Source organism: Metarhizium album, assembly GCF_000804445.1.
Source record: "Metarhizium album ARSEF 1941 chromosome Unknown scaffold_1, whole genome shotgun sequence".
Taxonomy (NCBI): domain Eukaryota; kingdom Fungi; phylum Ascomycota; class Sordariomycetes; order Hypocreales; family Clavicipitaceae; genus Metarhizium; species Metarhizium album.
The window spans coordinates 401,127-420,330 of record NW_024467575.1 but is presented as its reverse complement, the minus strand read 5'-3'; the positions used below and the strand labels follow the sequence as shown (position 1 = coordinate 420,330).

General features: G+C 49.0%; 8 protein-coding genes across 8 annotated transcripts; 3 read left to right on the top strand and 5 right to left on the bottom strand.

Moving 5' to 3' along the window:
- Window positions 1-56: 56 nt before the first annotated feature.
- MAM_00123 (Chloramphenicol acetyltransferase-like domain protein) lies at window positions 57-1,389 on the bottom strand (the record flags this gene model as incomplete). Its single annotated transcript, XM_040818923.1, has 5 exons — window positions 57-235; window positions 314-353; window positions 419-811; window positions 879-1,238; window positions 1,288-1,389. 5 exons carry the CDS (start codon window positions 1,387-1,389, stop codon window positions 57-59), a joined length of 1,074 nt encoding a protein of 357 aa, XP_040682187.1.
- A 2,060-nt stretch (window positions 1,390-3,449) lies between these two features.
- MAM_00122 (histone H2A) lies at window positions 3,450-3,962 on the bottom strand (the record flags this gene model as incomplete). The annotated part of the gene is made up of 3 exons (XM_040818922.1): window positions 3,450-3,508; window positions 3,559-3,851; window positions 3,907-3,962. 3 exons carry the CDS (start codon window positions 3,960-3,962, stop codon window positions 3,450-3,452), a joined length of 408 nt encoding a protein of 135 aa, XP_040682186.1.
- Window positions 3,963-5,574: 1,612 nt separating this feature from the next.
- Window positions 5,575-6,109, top strand: MAM_00121 (Histone H2B; the record flags this gene model as incomplete). Its single annotated transcript, XM_040818921.1, has 3 exons — window positions 5,575-5,737; window positions 5,807-5,878; window positions 5,931-6,109. The coding sequence occupies 3 exons, from the start codon at window positions 5,575-5,577 to the stop codon at window positions 6,107-6,109; spliced, it is 414 nt and encodes a 137-aa protein (XP_040682185.1).
- A 313-nt stretch (window positions 6,110-6,422) lies between these two features.
- MAM_00120 (Single-stranded nucleic acid binding R3H) lies at window positions 6,423-7,874 on the bottom strand (the record flags this gene model as incomplete). The annotated part of the gene is made up of 1 exon (XM_040818920.1): window positions 6,423-7,874. The coding sequence occupies one exon, from the start codon at window positions 7,872-7,874 to the stop codon at window positions 6,423-6,425; it is 1,452 nt and encodes a 483-aa protein (XP_040682184.1).
- Window positions 7,875-9,201: 1,327 nt separating this feature from the next.
- MAM_00119 (cysteine protease atg4) lies at window positions 9,202-10,134 on the top strand (the record flags this gene model as incomplete). Its single annotated transcript, XM_040818919.1, has 3 exons — window positions 9,202-9,793; window positions 9,850-9,941; window positions 10,075-10,134. 3 exons carry the CDS (start codon window positions 9,202-9,204, stop codon window positions 10,132-10,134), a joined length of 744 nt encoding a protein of 247 aa, XP_040682183.1.
- Window positions 10,135-11,123: 989 nt separating this feature from the next.
- Window positions 11,124-12,737, bottom strand: MAM_00118 (meiotically up-regulated protein; the record flags this gene model as incomplete). Its single annotated transcript, XM_040818918.1, has 3 exons — window positions 11,124-11,129; window positions 11,168-12,563; window positions 12,625-12,737. The coding sequence occupies 3 exons, from the start codon at window positions 12,735-12,737 to the stop codon at window positions 11,124-11,126; spliced, it is 1,515 nt and encodes a 504-aa protein (XP_040682182.1).
- Window positions 12,738-13,502: 765 nt separating this feature from the next.
- On the top strand, window positions 13,503-15,186 carry MAM_00117 (RING-14 protein; the record flags this gene model as incomplete). Its single annotated transcript, XM_040818917.1, has 6 exons — window positions 13,503-13,545; window positions 13,674-13,841; window positions 13,920-14,621; window positions 14,682-14,879; window positions 14,958-14,981; window positions 15,044-15,186. 6 exons carry the CDS (start codon window positions 13,503-13,505, stop codon window positions 15,184-15,186), a joined length of 1,278 nt encoding a protein of 425 aa, XP_040682181.1.
- Window positions 15,187-15,595: 409 nt separating this feature from the next.
- On the bottom strand, window positions 15,596-17,489 carry MAM_00116 (cystathionine gamma-synthase; the record flags this gene model as incomplete). Its single annotated transcript, XM_040818916.1, has 3 exons — window positions 15,596-17,225; window positions 17,287-17,381; window positions 17,442-17,489. The coding sequence occupies 3 exons, from the start codon at window positions 17,487-17,489 to the stop codon at window positions 15,596-15,598; spliced, it is 1,773 nt and encodes a 590-aa protein (XP_040682180.1).
- Between the last annotated feature and the right edge of the window lie 1,715 nt (window positions 17,490-19,204).

Genomic DNA, 19,204 nt, shown 5'->3' with positions numbered 1-19,204 from the left:
AAATCTATATTATTATTTACACTACTCCCCCCTCTCTTATCTCTAGTTGGAGCCGCTCACAAAAGCATACGTCTTGGATCCTCAATGTATTCCTTGACTTTAATGAGGAACTGCACAGCTTCTCTACCATCAAGTAAGCGGTGGTCGTATGTCAATGCCAGATACATCATTGGTCGGATCTCAACTTTTCCATCAACGGCCACTGCCCGATCCTTGATTGCATGAAGCCCCAAAACTGCACTTTGAGGCAGATTTATAATAGGCGTCCCCATTAGCGACCCAAATACACCCCCATTGCTGATAGTAAACGTACCACCAGCCATGTCTTCAATCGTCAGCTTACCATCGCGTGCCTATTCGTTGGTTTTGACATCGTTAGTGTATCGATCGAACTGTAGTGACTACGCAGCCTCCTCACCTTTCTGCCCATGTCGGCGATTGCCTTCTCAATGGTGACCAGGTCCATTGACTCGACATCACGAACAACAGGTGTCACGAGACCCTTTTCAGTGGCCACTGCGACACTAATGTCGACGTAGTCACGATGAACAATGGTATCGCCGCCATTTGGACCTTCGATGGAGGCATTGACCGCTGGGATGTCGCGCATGGCGAGCACGGCCGCGCGGGAGAAAGCGCTCATGAACCCCAGCTTGACGCCAGTCTTCTTAAGCACGTCATCCTTGTATAGCTTGCGGAATTCCATGATGTTTGACATATCCACTTCGTTGAATGTGGTGAGTGAGGCAGCAGTGTTTTGTGATTGCTTGAGACGTTCGGCAATGCGGAGGCGCATACGATTCATCTTGACCTGTGTCCGCATCGCATTAGTGTTGAGCAACTTGTTAACTAGATGTTGACTAGTATTTCACACATACGCGACGCTCTTCTCGGATGCATTTGGGAGCTGAGCCAGTGGACGTATTGCTCGGTTCCGGCTGAGCTTCCTTGGGTGTTGGTGCCTTTGTCATCGCTGGCTTTTCTGTTGTTTGCTTTGATTCCGGAGGCGGGCTCATCTCGTTCTGCTTCGGTGTTGCCTCTGTCTTTTCTGATTTTGGTCTTGGTTCCGCTGCGTCTATTGCTCGATCTTTTGGGGCTGCGGTTTCTTCTTTGCGGCCTGGCGGCGCCTCGCCGAGCTCAATACGGACAAGGTCTTGCCCAACGGTTACGGTGTCTTCCTCGCTGACGAGAAACTCCTTGATCGTCCCAGCCTCTGGGGCGTTGACGGCAACGTCTATCTGTTGGGGTGTTAGATCATTCTCAGTTAGTATTTCACTGGCTACGTACCTTGTCGGTCTCAATTGTCGCAATCTCCTCGTCCTGCTCCACAAAGTCGCCAATGCTTTTTGAGAATTGCTTCAGTGTTCCCTCTGATATGGATTCTGCCATTTGGGGTACTTTCACCACCTTATCGGTGTATGTTCGCACGGTTTGCATCAGGGGAGACATCATCACCAGGCAGTTCGGGCGAATGGGGTGATACATTGAACGCAAAGGCACCACCATACGGGCAGCATTGACTACCCTCCTGGACAACATCCTGGCCATGTTCTTTGTGTCTTCTGCGAATATCGGTGTGGCTGGGAAATTGCACCAGATTGCGATTTAGTGCTGGTTGAGCTGGAAGGCTGAGCAGATTGTTGTGAAAGCGTGAGCGAACCCTTGTTCTGAGTTAAGTATCTAGCTGTTGTGGGGCCTTCCGAAAAAAACAAAGAGGAATGGATAGGTGTACGGGTGGATGGCCAGTTGTGAGTGGCCAGCCTCGTCTCTCGGCCGTCCACGCCGAAACGACCGGTTGTTGTGCGTGACTGCACGGCCCGTTATGGATTGCATCTTGATGAGCGTTGATGTGAAACGACGCCATTCCAATCCTCAAATATTACGTCTTCGAGTGCTAGTAATCTGCCACATGAGGATAAGGTTGGTGGACTCTGATACCTTGTTTCGGTACGGTAAACAGTGTAGTCACAAACATGAATGCGCAGGAGTGCCACATCCGAGCAACTCGCAGGGCATGCCACACATAACTACAACAACAACGACAACAACACGCCTCTTTTCAAATGCGGTATACACAGTTGTTTTTTGGATTCGTTATATCACAACTCCGCATAGCAGCACACATAATACGCGCTGGGCCAGCTATATCAGTCCAGGTTACGGAGTACGCTGCCTTATTAAGTACAAGTCGGTCACCCGCCGCCACAAGCCCATAATGTAGGGTAGGTGCGTAAGCATTGAGCCGTAGCATACGCCACACGAGCACGAGGCCACAAGGCAGAAATATGGCACACTGCCAATGAATGGATTGTCGGTATGGGAGAAACGCCGCCAGATACCTCGACTCAGCACAGTTGCACCAAAAACACAGGTCCAAACGCACAAGAAAAACTGGTTGGCCTCTCAAAATCGGATCGAACCACGCAGATCGCTATATGCCTTTGAGTTTGCACCGCCAACAGACAAGCTGAATCAACATCAAACGCGCCATGTCGTCGCGGCGGGCTGCCATGTAAGAAGACCCCAAGACCCAAAACGCATGAAGCTTGCCGTATATCCATGGAATTTGGAAACAGGCATACTAAATCAAGCTTAACGCGTAGCTCTCTCTATCGGCGCTCCCTGAAGTTGGCGCTCGACTGGGCAGTCCAACGCCAGCTTTGGCGCGGCCAAGCACTCTACATACGATCACTATTCGAGGCAAATCGAAACGTCACCGATCCCAGACAGCAAAGGGTAAGCGAGACGAAATGCATGGACTCACATGGACTCACATGGAATATACTTACCTCCAAGTCAGGCCTTGCTTTCCGAGACGGAGAAGTTGCTTGATACATGGAAGCATCCTGATCCATATGTCCCGCCAACAGCACCCGGAGGTATGGCGCCGAAAGACCCGATATCCAACGCAACTGGCTAACGGACTTGAAAAGGCTCCAAGTATGAGCGAAATCTACCATCGCCAATTTTGGACCGTGAGTGCCTCATATGTGCCGAGGATCATTTTCTGCCAAGTCCATTCACTAATGTATCTTGTTAGCCCCCTCGCACTCTGTGAACCGACATTGATCCGTGAGCAGAAGACGGGTTGAGTTAGAGAGACAGGATCTGTACGTGTAATTATAGAATAGGTTCAAGACCTTCGAATATCGCTGCCCACAACTTCATCCGACCAGAATATACGCTTCTGGCAAGCAACATCAAGGCCGCCGCCACAAGGGAGCGCCCAGTTAGGAACCACCCCATCACACAAGATTCGAATACTATCCTGAAGATGCGCGACACATCTCGAGTGCCAGTGTGATGAAAAATGTTCTTATTCATGACCATAGCCGTGGGATTATTGTACAACCATTGCGCAAAAAAGTAAAACCTTGAACCCTGAACCGTGACCCCTTTGTCATTGCAACCTAAACCAAACCGCAAGAAAACAGAACCCAACCATAAATTTACAACTCCTGGCTCGCGTTCTTGCCACTCTTGCCGCCAGTCTTCTTCGGCAGTAGGTCTTGAGACGGATTAGCAAAACTCCACAACAATATATGAATTCGCACCTACTTTGGTGAATATTGGGCAGAACACCGCCCTGGGCAATGGTTACATGACCCAACAGCTTGTTCAACTCTTCATCGTTTCGGATAGCTAGCTGCAGGTGACGTGGGATGATACGAGTCTTCTTATTGTCACGGGCAGCGTTACCAGCTAATTCGAGGATTTCGGCAGCGAGATACTCGAGTACAGCTGCCAGATAAACGGGGGCACCGGCACCAACACGCTGAGCATAGTTGCCTTTTCGAAGAAGACGGTGGACACGACCAACAGGGAATGCCAGACCAGCCTTGGAAGAACGTCTTCATGCAAAATTAAATTAGCGACGGGATAGCTGATGACTAGGAGCGGACTTACGATTGAGCGTTCTTAGAACCAGAGGCTTTGCCACCGGATTTGCCTGCACCAGTCATTTTGAAAAATTTGGGTTTGGTGAGTGTGACTGTAGCGTCAGGAGAGAAATGCGACGGTCGGATAGGCGTGCGGGATGCGATGTTGATAATTGCAAGATTTGTGACAAAGTACATGCGGACGGGCGGGGGTTGTAGAGGTTAAGTACTTTTTGGCGCGTACAAGACGTGATCCTAGATCACCCACCACGCACGCTGGTATTACACGGTGGCCCCAAATGGCGCTAGCCTACTTTGGAAAATAGGAGTGCTGACGGACAACGAAAACAATCACAATCCCCTACGGCCGTAAGATGTCCGATTCCATGGCGCACATAAGGGCAACCTTGATACGTGTCCAGATAATGGCATGAAAGATTGTTCTGCAAGCGGCTACTACACATGTAACCATGTACCATTGTTCCATCAAGCCTACCTGCTAAGTAACTACTTGGTATGCCTTCTAGTGCCTGCGATTTCGACATCTGGAACATATTTCCAGCCCCTCAGGGAATGCGCAGACAGCGACTGTACTTGCATTTTGCTCTTGACATTACTAGCTACCTGCAGTGTACACTGAGCCTCACTGACAATTAGAGATACGGACAATATGCTTTGCTGTCGCTCATTGAGTTTTTGCTGCCTGGGGAACTGAACATTTGTCACCGGCTATCGTGATGGTAGTACACGAAGTGCAGACTTGACTCGACTACGCTCAAACTTAGATAGCTGCGCTCGTGGTGAACTTCAGGGGGTGCAAGCTTCTCTCTTAGATGGTACATACATCCTTATGTACGGGCCATTATTGTCATCGAAATTTGCCGTTTCCCTCTCTACTTGTATAAGTGGTTTTTGCTCGGACCTGGAATCTGATGGTCGCCTCGTAGAAATGAACGTGTTGTCCGCCTCGGCAATTTATAGGAAACCGTTATCCATTGGATTCCCTAGGCATACATGATGCAATTACATGGTAATCCTGTACATGATATTGCCTTTGCTTTGAAGTGTATCAACCGAGGCCAGCAAAGATGAAGCCGGTATCAATTCGTACAATGTGTTGCACGGTAATCGACATACGCACCTTTCGTTGTGTTGGTAGCTGTTAATCTGCGGTCCTGACCAATCACAAAATTGGTAGGCTGTTCGGACTAGCCACGACAGTAGAAAAAAAACAGAACAAAAAACGATAACGGAGGTGACTCAAAATCACTGGGTAGTGACGGTAACGTACGTGCACCAATGAGATTACTAGATATCAATTACATAATACCGAGTTGGGTACTAGGCTACTAGAGTTGGTGCCTTAGGCAAGCTATACAGGCATGCTTACGTGCCAGTTGCACCAGCCATAGCAGGGCCCCGTTTTTTCCCAACAACGTGGACAACAAGATCACTCAAAGCACCCGAAAACGCGCGCGACCGTGGCGCGCTCCCTGCCATCATCCACCACCAGCCATAGCAATCAGTAACCCACTCGTGGTGCTTCGCGTGCAGCTACAAAAGCCCAGCCCACCCCCCGATCTTGCAACGTCCGCCATCAACTCACATCACCACCCGCTGTCTGGCTCTCATCCTCCAACTACTACCAAGAAAAATTCTCCAGTGAAAAAAAGCTTGCTCTTTTGCAATCGCCAAAATGCCCCCCAAGGCCGCCGACAAAAAGCCCGCCTCCAAGGCGCCCGCCACCGCCAGCAAGGCTCCCGAGAAGAAGGATGCCGGCAAGAAAACAGCTGCTTCGGGTGAAAAGAAGAAGCGCTCCAAGACCCGCAAAGAGACATACAGCTCCTACATCTACAAGGGTATGTGACATGTCCTGGATCAAAGTTTTGTGTGTCAGTGTGCATGTCCTAACTCGTATTTTGCGACAGTACTGAAGCAGGTCCACCCCGATACTGGCATCTCTAACCGTGCCATGTCTATTTTGAACTCATTCGTCAACGGTAAGTCACCGTCACATCTATACAGTCATAGCCTTGGTCTAATACCATCCAGACATTTTTGAACGTGTTGCTACTGAGGCGTCCAAGCTAGCAGCCTACAACAAGAAGTCAACTATTTCTTCCCGAGAGATCCAGACGTCTGTTCGCCTCATCCTACCCGGGGAACTTGCCAAGCACGCTGTCTCGGAAGGCACCAAGGCTGTCACCAAGTATTCTTCATCCACGAAATAATTTCGTGCTCTGATATTTGCTTGTTTTGGGTCATGGGTATTGTTTTTTTTTCCCTTCCTTTTCTCTGCGTGGCATTTGGGTGTCATTGAGACCCTGCGGGCAGAACATGCCTCAACTATTGGGATTTCTTAATGTGTTACGGATGGTTTTGCTTTATGGGTGCCATGCTTCACGGTCAATGGGGTTCGCGGTTGTACAATAAACATCGAGAATAGGGTCTCGAAGCAATGAATTAGTGCACATGATACTTATTGAGCGATATTCTGCCACATGAAGTCCTACTTTTGCCAAAGACATTGTCCACAAAGAGACCTCATGCCAGCCCAGCTTTCGACCGCCTCATGGTTTGTGTCACTGGCTGCAATATCCCTTTGTTGTCTGTGGCGCCGAGGGCGGTTCCTCGACACCAGCCCATTTTCTCTAGCATGGCTCTTCCACGGTTGTCCGCACCAAGTTCCGGCGCTGACGCACCAACCACTTCTCCTTCATGGTAGCTCGCCGCCGCACGAGTTTGGCAATGAGTTGCAGATGGTGTCGGTTTTCTCTTACCCTTTATGTCCAGTCGGGGCATAAAGCGTCGTTGGACTTGGCCCAAGGCTTTTTGGAATGGTGCTTCGGCATACGGTTGCGTTCTGATTGTACGATATAATGTTGGACGGCGCTGGACAGCTTTACCAGTAGATTTGGATTTTATGTTGAACCTATTAGCAAGCTCGTGAATCACCTTTCGCGCGTGTAGGTCCATTGGTGGAAATGATAGCCTGGAAGTAAATAGAGGATTAGTGTTGACCCCATCACTGTATTGCGAAATCCTAGCAAGAGAACCATACACTTCATCCCTACTGCGCAGAAATTCCTCAAATTCTTTCCCAATTTGCTCTATACTCATTCCCGACGGGTACTTTGTTCTGAGGTCGTCTGGTTTTGCGTTTATCCGAAGCATCCCCAATGAGCGAAGTTCTTCTCGTCGTCTTTTGCGCTCTGTTTTTCTCATTCGATCATTCTTCCAAGCCACCTGTAACTGTCTTTCTAGGTCGGAATCATCATTGTAAAGTGGCATTTGACCATATCTTTTTCCATTCTTTGACTGAATATTGCCTGCACTCCGATAATCAAGCTCTTCTTGCTTGTAATACCCATGTCTGCTTGGAGATCGAGGCTCAGGAAAGTTAGGCTCTGATGTCTGTGTGTCAGGGGCAATGTCGGAACTGGAATCCAAGTCCTGTGCAGCGATGAGTTTGACAAGAGCATCTTCGTCCCCTGTATCTTCTGTGTGTTGTAATGAGAGCTCAGTGGATTTGAAATAATGTCTTCCATGGGGCAAGACCTGGTTCCTTGCTGTCTTGTTGACATCTTGAGTTGTGATGTGCTCAGCATCATAATCAGAAGAACTGAACACAACTTCAGTATCGCGCCCGCCAAGATCTCGTTGATTGCCCTCTGTTTTCCCGAGGAGACAGTCTAGTTCGCCATTGTCTCGCAAATTGTTGATATAGTCGTCCACTATATCTTCATCGGCCGCTTGATTCCATTTTTGGCCTTTACTCCTTCGGTACTTACGATATCTGGAAGATGGCAAGTCTATGGAGAGGTCAACATCTTTCATGCTTGAAGACTGTTGCGAGAATTTGCTGGTTCGACGGTCTTCTTTCCCTCGAAGCAATTCATTTGCATTCAAACTATTTCTGCCCAAATCCTTTCGTCCTCTGAACAGAATGACCTCTTCGCTTGAGCTGCTCCCTGGCGACAAAGGTCGATTTGGCATCCCGGCTTGTGATACAAGAGGGGGATGGGTTGTCTTATATCCAGTCATGCTAAGAATCCCGTCTTGAGCTTGCAGCGATGGCTTCGGCAGGGTTTCTTTGTCACTGAAACTAGATTTGCCGGATTCCCCTCTAATTGAAGAGTTCTTGAGTGGATCCGTTTGCCCAGCACTAACGAAATGGACTGGGTTCTTCCGCAGCTGAGCGTGCTCACTCCAATGACCATGATCATGCAACGATGTTTGTCGAGCTTCTTCAACCAACGTAAATGCAGCTAGGTAGTTTCTGTTGAGCCTATAATCTACTTGTACAGTACGGAGACCGTAGACCGAAGCGGTGACAACATACCAGATGAAATGGCAGGCGTTGCGTGGCTCTTTTTAGCAAGTCCTGAATATGACCGACCCTCATCAGGACGCTTAGCTGGTACACTTTTGCTGCCCTTGCTTGGTCGGCCACGCTTTTTGCGTCCTGCCATTTTGCTGCAATGGATCGTTTAGGTGTTGAGAACTCTACCTCATTTTAGAAAGTGGACAAGGATACAAAAGATGGAAAGATTTTCGGAATGGATTGTGCAGAGAGATGACATGAGGTGGCGACCTGGTAGGGTTCACGAAGATGATTGATTGTTCTATGTACTGGATGTGACCCAGAGCTGTCTCGACAAAGTGGATTGAACCACGGACATGAGCCACCAATTGCGTTCACATGGGGCGTTTGTCAGCCCCACAGGCAGGTGGCCGCTTGCACCGACGTCATGTGGTTATGATCAGTATGTCAACAACTCGAGCATTATTCTAATCGAGCCATAGGTTCGTTCTCGTACCAGGAAGAAATGCAAGCTTTCGACATAAAGCGCCAAAAATACTAACTGAATTTCATCCTGCTTTCTAGTGCCCTGGCTTGTCATCCTTTCCGTGGGCATTCCTCGTCCTCAACTGACAAAAAGGGTATCCGTCTTCGGGGCTCCGTTATCCAAGGCGTCCGGGGTTCAAGAGACCTCACCGCTATCGGCATACTCCAAGACAATTAGGAGTAGCATACTCATAAGAAAGAAGAATCCTACTTCATATATGCGTCTCAAGTCTCGTTGAATTTTCCTTCGCCTCAACCGTTCGTCACTCCCTCGGAATCCTACGTATCCTGGCTCTAGAATTATTGACACAGCCGTATCACCTAGTGATAACACACCACACATTCCGATAAAATAAATAAGCGCCCGGTGTATGTCTATAATCGCTGACCTGGGTTCATTCAACATCCCGAAGTTTCCTAAACCTGTCAACTTTCGCCCTCGACATCATCACCCAAAGCTTGGCAAAACTCATCATGGAATCCGCTATTGCCAACGTTGATCTCGGCAAGTATCGGCGAATTGTTCAACTATTTTGGGACCCGGAACCAGTCAACGATCAGCAATTGGATCAACCTGTGTGGTGTCTAGGCCGCGTTTATTCCCTGTCCAGAAAGGACAAACAAGATGTGCCTACCAATGCTCGACATGAGGATCACAGTGCACACTCGCTTACTAAAAGATGTGATATTTCGTCGAAGTCGAAAGAAGAAATTCCTGTGGATCCGTTGGTGGCTATGGATACTGTAGAGCTGCCTCTGCATTCGAACTCCGGAAGCTTTTCATCTTCTCTGGCATATGAAGAACCAAGCCCTGGGGGCACTGGATGGCCTGCAGCCTTCTTGGATGATTTTGCTGCACGATTTTGGATGACATACCGATCAAACTTTGAGCTCATTCCGAAGTCGACAGACCCGAAAGCAGCATCGGCTTTGTCTCTCTCAGTGAGAATAAAGAGCCAAATTGTGGACCAGAATGGCTTCACATCGGATAGCGGCTGGGGATGCATGATTCGTTCTGGGCAAAGCTTGCTTGCCAATGCTATGGCGTTTTTGGATCTGGGAAGAGGTAAGGGGTGGTAGAAAGTTGTCTGGTCTGACGAAAGCACCTGACGTAACCATTAGACTGGCGCCGAGGGATGCTCCCACATCGCGAACAAGGGCTCCTTGCGCTATTTGCTGATGATCCTCGAGCACCGTATTCTATTCACAATTTTGTACGCCATGGGGAAAAATGTTGCAGTAAATACCCAGGCGAGTGGTTTGGTCCTTCTGCTACCGCTCGCTGTATCCAGTAATTCTTCACTCGGCCCCTTCTTTGAGAAAAGCAGCTGACTCATCTTGGTCCAGAGATCTGGTAAACTCACGCATGGGGGAGTTACGGATCTATTCCACGGGCGATGGGCCTGATGTTTATGAAGACAACTTCATGAAAATTGCAAAACCAGATGGGGAGATCTTTTATCCAACTCTAGTCTTAGTAGGAACTAGACTGGGCATCGATAAAATCACGTCTGTGTATTGGGAGGCACTCATAGCATCTTTACAGATGCCTCAGTCGGTCGGGATAGCCGGGTAAGTCGGAAAATCGCCTCAGTTTGTCACAGTAGCCCTCTGTTTTAAGTGCAATTTTCTGACTCTTTCTGTAGTGGTCGGCCCTCGTCTTCCCATTATTTTGTGGGCTCTCAAGGTCATTTTCTTTTCTATTTGGACCCTCACCATACTCGAAAAGCTTTACCATACTACTCTGATAAAGCGAGATACACAACTGAGGAAATGGACTCCTGCCATACATCTCGCTTAAGACGCATTCATGTTAGGGAAATGGACCCAAGTATGCTGATTGGGTTTCTCATTCGAGATGAAGATGATTGGATCGATTGGAAGCGATGTGTTAAACACGTCCAGGGAAAATCTATAATCCATGTGGCAGATTGCCATCCCGCAAACGAGATGCAAAACGCCAGTGGACGTTCTGTTATTGACGAAGTAGAACCCCTGAGTGATGACGATGGCGAGGATGATAGAAATCATGGTGGCGCGAATGAGTAGCTGCCGAATTGAATGACATATATTGGCTTTGACGATGACTTCAAAGGCAGGATTCTGAGCTTGGGATCTTTTGCTGTTGATCAACTTGGTGGAATTGAACTGAATGAACAATGTGAGTCGAGTTATATCAGAAGAGGTATCTCGGCAAGCTGGAGATTCTAACGTGGTATTTTTCGGCCTGTTTTTAGCCGTCATGATGAAATCTATCTACCTTTTTTTTTTGCCTTGCATTTGGCTATCCAGCTTTGGCTTTGTCGCTGCGTGGTTTTCTTGGCGAATGTGATTGAAGAGTTTCGATCTTGAAGAGAATTCTGCATGGCAGACACAACACTGTTGCTATAGTCCTCTTAGGTCTGTGCTCGATGCAATGGAGGTCTGGTGAAGGACTTACCTGAGCCTTGGCCTCTTGCAAGTGTCGCGCCATTTTCTTTTGTCGTTTTGCTTTAGCCTTTCCAGTCTTATCCTGAGTAGAAACCAATGTTTCATCGAGACTGATACTATGAATCGATGCTGTCAGGTGGTGTTCGGCGATACGTTGTACGTTGTCGACGGCGCAGCCTTCAGGGCCCGAGGGGCAAACGCGGCCCTCTACCACATCCCTTGGGGCATATTCATCGGCCTCCTGATCACCCAGTGAATCCAATACTCCAATATGACCTCGCTGATATGGTAGTCCATCTGCAGGCCGGCACATGGCTGGCCCTATCTCAGGAGGACTAGCTTCAGTCATAGGTCGGGAAACTGATTGCGTTGTCTGCGGAACAGCCACAGACCGGTTTCGGGTTGTCTCTTGGACCGTCTCTTGGACCATAGTTGGGTCTAATTCGAGAGCAATGTCTTCTTTCTTCATTTGTTTGCCCAAGTAATGGACAGCTTTCACATGCTTTCTGCTGCGCTCATGAGCCTCAAGTTGTTGAGCACTTTTGAACGATTTACTGCAGACGACGCATTCCAGAATCTCTACCTCGGAATCCTCTTCAATGTCAGAGAAATAGTCATCCAAAACCTGTTCTTGTTGCAGCGACCACTCCGGGGCAACATATGACTCGAACTTCTGTCGATTAGCAGCACGCGACCTAGCAGCTTGTGCTGCAGCTGAATCACGCAGGTGCCTTTGTCGCTCGGCGTTCGTCTGGGAATTTTGAAGGTACCTGGGGTCACGTTTTCGGACAAAGGTTACCAAGAATCGAACAGCATCATTGAACTCACGGATAGCGTCATCTCGAGATTTTTTGTTCTCCTTTTCCATCAGACGACGTGTACGTCGGTCGGGAGCATCAGACAGGCGATGTTTATCTTTCCACGAGAATGACTTCTTGGTGGAAAATCCCGACCATGAAGCATAAAAATGCTTCACTACTGTCTCGTATTCATCGTCTGATGACCCGAAGGTTGGGTAACAAGCATGGTCTATCTGTCCAATTTCGGCAGCAGTTGCCTCCTCGAGAGCTAGATGTTCAAAGGTTTCCCTGGCGACACCAAAAAAGCCAGTGGGCTGATCATTGAGGGGAATTGTGGCATCGAACCGACGTATCAAGGTAAGTATTTCTTCCGTTGTTGTTAGACGGACATTGCGAAATACGCCGGGTTCGGGACAGTCTCCCGCAAAGTTGTTCCCGGCAAGGATAGAATCTCGATGTGAGTCATACCAAGCCCGTTCCTGGGGATCGGATAGAACTTCGTATGCTGCTTGGATCTCCGCAAACCTTCTTGTGGCATCTTCGACATCATTTAGGTTCCGGTCAGGGTGAAGCTCAAGGGCCTTCCTTCGATATGCCTTTTTAATTCTGGGGGGACAGTCAATATGGGCCCGCAGTCAAAAGTTATTAGGGTGATGAGTATACACACTCGGCATCTGTGGCGTCTGTATCGACCCCTATAAGTTCATAGTAGCAGGTTTTGGGGGAATTTATGGTTGAGTTTTCACTTTGAGCTCCTGGTACAGACTGTTGCGCGCCCATCGTTCCCCCGGGTAAGACTTGGAGAGGAGACCCAGACAAGTGGAATGTAAGATGCTACCACAGCCGAGCCCGGCGAGATCACCCTTTGAAGGTCCGCTTTCCCTCAAAAGCCCGCACCGCGACGGTGAGATGAGCTGCTGGCGTGATGGCCAATGGATGCGTAGGTCTGACGATCTGTAACCAAAATATAGTATTCTGCTGTTGCCTAGATGCGACCTGGGAGTGAACACGAAAATATTTTGCTTGCTTTCTGTGATCTGTACGCGACGTCACTACACATGCGCGTCGAGTTTGTGCGCCAAAGTGAAGATCTCGTTAACTCACGGGAAGAAGTTTATTAGCATATGAGAATTTAGTATCAGGTGTACGCCGTGGTAAGTGCTGGCAATGTGACATGAAAGGCTGCAGCGATGTGGGTCGCGGCAGAGTACTTACGGAGTAGTTAGTAGGTTCTCACTCTTCTACTACTATGTACCTACCCTAGGGTGGCCAGCCACTAGCTACTTAAGTACTTAATTACGGAGTTACCTAATACACACAAGCAAAGTCGCCAGCTGGTTGGCACCGGAAGACCCTGGTGACGAGGCCCAGTTGACATTCAGGCGAGAAATCTTCGCTGGCGCCGCCAAATGTATTAGGCAGGCGCTTGAGCAGATTGCGATTTTTTTGTCCCACGCAAGCCCACTCTGTACAGTTGGTAATGAAGACATCAGTTTCTCCGGTACGGCCGATTTTTCTGTGCCGGTCTACGAAGGAGCGTCAAAAATGAAGTTCGCTCGGGGCTTTAAAGAAACGCTGGCCAACCAAGGTATGTCGCGGCTTCCCTCCTCTGCTACTTGTGCTCCTTTGTATTGTTGGAAAATCAAGCCCAGGGCGCCTTACACTCCGCGGACGCGCTACGGTCACACTGGCGATTGCATACTTATATTGCTTTAGATTTCCCGCCTCACTGGGTTACCAGGGCTATACCTTATGGCCAGCTAAAGAAATGTCTTAAGAAGGTCCAGCGAGAACTACACGACCTGGGCCTCGATCCCGAGACTCTTCGTGCATTACTCGACCCCACCACAACATCTCCCATCGCGCTACAATATAATTTAAAAAGTAATCCATCACGGTCAAGGTACAAGGCGATGTGCTTTGGAAGACATTGACACATGGCACATTTGCTAACCACATCAGCTGCGACCGACTCCAATTTCGTTCAACCAAAACTTACCGTCTACGTCCACTTGGAGGATGGCGTCGCCGTGGATGCGTCCCTGACACCTACGTCGCGAGGCTTCTTCGAGCGTGTTGCCGCAGAGATTCGCTCTGATCATTTGGCCTTGGCAGGCGTGCATACCCTCACGCAATCTGCATCAACGAGTCCCGTACGAAGCTCTCCCCACGATGCTGGCCTCCAAGCCGACGGCGACGACCACGACACGTATGAGACTGTTGAAGTACCTCTGGTATGTGATGCCGAGTTCTTCGACATGCTTCAAAGCGACGTAAACAATTTAGACGCTCTCCATGTAGAGGAGGAGGGGAGAATGACTGCAGAGGCGGTGGAGCTCGGCAAGGAGGTCTCATTTGTGTGCCGTACCAGTCGGTTTTCCAAAAGCGACCTTACTCGCTGGCGTCGCATATTCGAGTTATACCTGGATGCTGAAGTATTCTTCAGTACCCATGAAAGAGATCATGGTACACGCTCAAGTCAAATGGCGCTTAAGCAATTGCAGTGGTTTCAAACCGAAGTTGAGAAGGGTTATCTTGCAAACAACTTTAAGCTCCGGGAGAGTCAGATGGCCTTTACGAGATTCGTCAATCTCAACCTGAGCTTGTTAAAGAACCTTCAGTTTCAGGAATTGAACAAACTCGCCATAGTCAAAATCCTGAAAAGTGAGTACCCATGTACGAGATGTGCCTGGCACATAGGCAGGGTTGCTAAGATCCCAGTAGAGTTCGATAAAAGAACATCACTCGGCGTGTCACAAACATTTCGATCTGCTATACAATCCGAGGGCTTCCTATCAAGAGACATTGCTAAAGACATTTGCGCTCAGATGTCGCAGGAGTTGGTCACTGTTGTGCCTCAATTGAATGACTACCTATGTCCAGTGTGCTTCTCTGTAGCATATCGCCCAGTGCGACTTGACTGTCAGCACGTGTTTTGTATACGATGCGTGGTTAAAATTCAGCGGAGGAGTGAGAGGCACTGTCCACTTTGCCGAGCAGATGTTGTCATGAACGCGTCTGCAGGTAAGATTCAGTTCTATGCTGTGTTCTCCTGCGACCATATTCTGACCCTACTGCACCATCAGATAACCTTGACCGTGTTCTGGAAAAGTATATGAAAAAATACTTCGCTAAGGAAGTAAAGGAGAAACAACGGGCGAATGAGATGGAGCGAGGCATTGAAGACTACGGGCCCGGTTACACACATCATGACTGCCTGGTTATGTAGCCAAGACCATGTGACGACGTGGTTCTCGTAATCTACTTTTTAACATATGACCGTCAATGCCTAAAAAGCATTAAACTCTGCGATCCCCAGGTCAAAACTGAATCACTTCCGTCGCGAAATATCCCCTCGTCAAATGTTTCCCTTTTATATGTTCACCCTTCAAGCCGTAGTCCAAGCCTCTTGTACTGACGGCGGCATCTCGGAGGGGACGTCTGACTCCGCATGATAAACTTCCAGGCCTGTTTGCACGACTGAGCATTGCAATAGAAAATTCGATCGAGACCCAAACTTCTCCTCCCTGGGCTGCTCCCTTTTAGATACACAACAGAGACATTCTGATATGCCCGGAGCGACTTCCCACTAACCAGGTTAATTGCAGAACTCAAGGGTACGACTTGATAATGAAATCTCAATCCACCTTAGGTATTTTTTCCGTCGCATTTAATGCGCTTTTGAAAGTGTTTCGGAGGACCTCGGTGTCCTCTAGGCCTACACTGACGCGTACTAAGTCCTCTGCAACCCCGAATTGCGCAGCCCAGGATAGTTCTTGATAGTGTGCAAGTAGTACATATGGGCTGCACAAGGTAAAATTTGTCCCAAGACTTGGCCCTTTGGCAATTTCCATGGAATCATAGAAGGTCTCTGCCTGTTTCCTAGAATGAAATACAATGGACAGCAGGCCTCCATATCCTCTGTTCGGCAGTCGGAATTCGTCGTAGTGGTGCTTAGACGGGTTGTACTTAGGGTAGAATATCTCCTTGACGCTGGCGTGTTGTTGCAGAGTAGCACAGATAGCTTCTGCGTTTGTGTTCACACGGTCCACTCTGTTTAGGAAATCTCGACTGTTTCTCTCCATGAAGATAGCATCCTCTGGCCAGTATGTATCTTCGTAGGTGCACTTCATGGCCTTTTTAATTTGCTCGTAGAACCGACCTTTCGGGTTCAATATAGCGCTCCCTCCCATCACATTAGAGTCCCCAGAGAAAATTTTCGTCAAGCTACTAACGACAATGTCGGCGGCTGGCAAAACGTTAATGTTGGCGAAAGTTCCGATGGTCTCATCTACAACGATGGCAAAATCGAACTCATTCGCTAGGCGACGGATCCGCTGAAGATCCGGGCATATCAGCAGAGGATTTCCTGGAAATTCGCAAAACAGCGCCAGAAAACGATGACCAGTTCTCAGGAGCTCCTCGAATTTGTCAAGGTCGGCAGACGATGCATGGCCGAAGAACTCACACCCTGGACCAAACTTCTGCAGGATTTTCAGCGTGTCAACGTACGGAAATCCAAAATTGACGCTTTTCATTTGACCCCTGGCGCAAAGGAGAGCCCGGTGAGCATTGAAGATGGCATTCATTCCAGCCGGAAATAGAAACACATCATCCTCGTGTAAATTTTGTAAGCCCCGTGAATTTGAAGACATGGCAGGTAAGGAATCCATGTCTTGTACTAAACATCCGGCGATTCTTCTTCGGATGGCAGATTTAGCACGCTCCGCAAACGCAAGGTCTAGGTTTCTTCCAAATCTCTCCTCTATAAAACGAGAGCTTTCCAGGGACTCCTCGTATTTGTGGCCTTGCAGATCCTTTGAGTCGCCATTGTTCCCTGGTCGTTGGTATCTTTTGGGACCTCGGCTTGCTTTTGATGATGCTTCGCTTGATATATGAGTCAATTTGATTGGAGTAAGCAGACCATCCTTCAGTAAGCTATGACAAAGCTCGGCGCGGCGGCTTGAAATACCATCTCCGGTATGTTGCCAGTATTGCTTTGCGAGGGGAAAGACTGCCTTTGGCAATAATAAGGCCGATACCGTCGGAGCAAGCTTCTTTAGCAACGGCGACCGAGTTTTGCATATATCCAGAATCAGCTCGACAATGTTGAGTTTCTGTAGGTAATTGGGCTGTGTGTTCGTGACAAAGTTGATACAGCGCTGTGCCGCTGCACGAGTCGGAAACAGCATTGCCTGCTCGTCAGTTAAGCCATAGGCTGACACGATGTCTGACGCAAATGCCTGTATACTTTTATGTATGAAAAATCTTGTTCCATTCCTTTGTCAGTAACAAATGAGCCATGTCGGAAAGTGAGTGCAGTTTGTACCTGGGATAGCCAGTCGCCATCTTCTCGACAACCCATTTTTCACCTTCTTCGTACCCGATATTGGACTGCCATGTGGGCAGTGACACGCTAACAGCCTATGCGCTATACTTTAGTCTTCTCCGTGAGACTTCAGAATCTCGAATGGCAGAACTCACATGAGCTGTGTCCTGTGGGATGGATTCGCCCAATGCCAGGGATGACATGGTGAGTTTGGAAGCCTCGAGTGTAAGTCTCGTTCCGCAGTTCCACACGTATTCTACCGGCAATGTACATACGGTCGTATGTTGGCTATTATGTGATATAATCTGGCGCCTTGGTTATGTTTTGACCGAACTGGCACTCGGGCTAAGATTGCTGTTGATGGAAGTTAAGTTCACTGTTTCTCTTGGTGGGGTGGTGACCGCAAGGGCCGACCATCGGAACCCCACAAATACGTTACTAGTTAAGTTACGGAGTTAGTTACTACCTGTTCTGACATTAGCTAAGCTACCCTTTGACTTTAAGCAGAAATCCGGCTCCGGACGGCATCGGTAGCTTCACCCTGGAAGTGAGCTGCAACAGCGAAACTGCAATAATACTCTGCTCTCGGCATTCAGTCTCTGATCTATCTCATATTAAGTGCGAAAAATGAAATCGAGGCAGGAGACAGCCATTTGCAGCCCCAAGCCTGAAGTGCAATAACTTTACGGAAGCTGGATGTTTCTAAGGACCCCCCACCCTCCTCCCTCTTTCAACACAGCTTATGCTATCACTGGGTGCTATGCTATCGTTGTCTGTCTCCCAATCAGCGCAACTGCTTCCCACACCGCTGGCAGGCAAGGGAATAGCTCTCGCCGAAACATTGCTGTTGACAATGGTTTCAGGCAAGGGGATACCTCTGGCGGGGACCTGACTCATAGACGAGGGCATCCACACCGCGCGGCTGAGGGGCTCGACTGTAGCTGGTGAGGAATTCAGATGCCATTGCGTCTGGTCGACGGACGAAGCCGAGACGCAAGACCTAGCGGACACGTAGGTTTCTCGCTCAGCCTCGAATGTCGCCGTTTGAGCTCGTGGTGGGAAGACCTGGGTTGACATGTTTTGTAACGGGACGGACGGTACCGCCAGAGACACTCTATTGCGCCGGGCCGCGGGGGGATGGGCTGAGCCATAATTGTTATCGATCGGTGCCGGTGTAGCATCATCAACCCACGCGTCCTTCAGGTCTTTTCCCCGATTGGTATCTGCTCCGTGTCGATGTTCAATTCTTCTTGCCCAAGGCGCCGCAGAGACATCGGCACTTGTGATGTCATAAAAATCTTGCGGTCTGACCCGGCCTATATTTGCATCCGACGTTCGACATGACGGAAATCTTCTCATCGCCCGAGCTTCACGTCCTTCCAATTGTCGTTCCCATGGATTTCGGCGCGGAAGATCGCATTGGGAGGTCGTTGCTTTCACTGGCATATTCTCACTCGAGAAGCCAGGCCGTTTATCCTCCCTAACCCCTCTCGCTGGAAGCCCTGGCCCGGATTTGACATCTTTTAACGAGGACGGTGAACTGGCGGGATGTTGTAAACTTTCGTGCTTCTCGCTGGAAACTATCCCGTACGTGAGGATAGCACCGGCAGCCAGTCCCAGAAGCGTGCCAACAACAGTGGACGTGCTGATTTTGCCAGATGCTTCTGGGGATACCCTGGCTTGTGTATTCGTGGCCTGAATAGTTTTGGGACTGAGTGTATCCGTTTTCGAATAACTTTGTGAGAATTCCACAGCTGTCTGTGGCGATGCTTCATTTGACTGTCGCACAGAATATTCACGCTCGGGACAGCCCCGACCGTCCGCTGTAGGTGTACAAGCTCTTTGACTGCGCCCCAAACCATGGTCAACCAAGCCTGTCCACGATTGCCCACTGCCTCGAGCGCCTCGCTTCACAGAG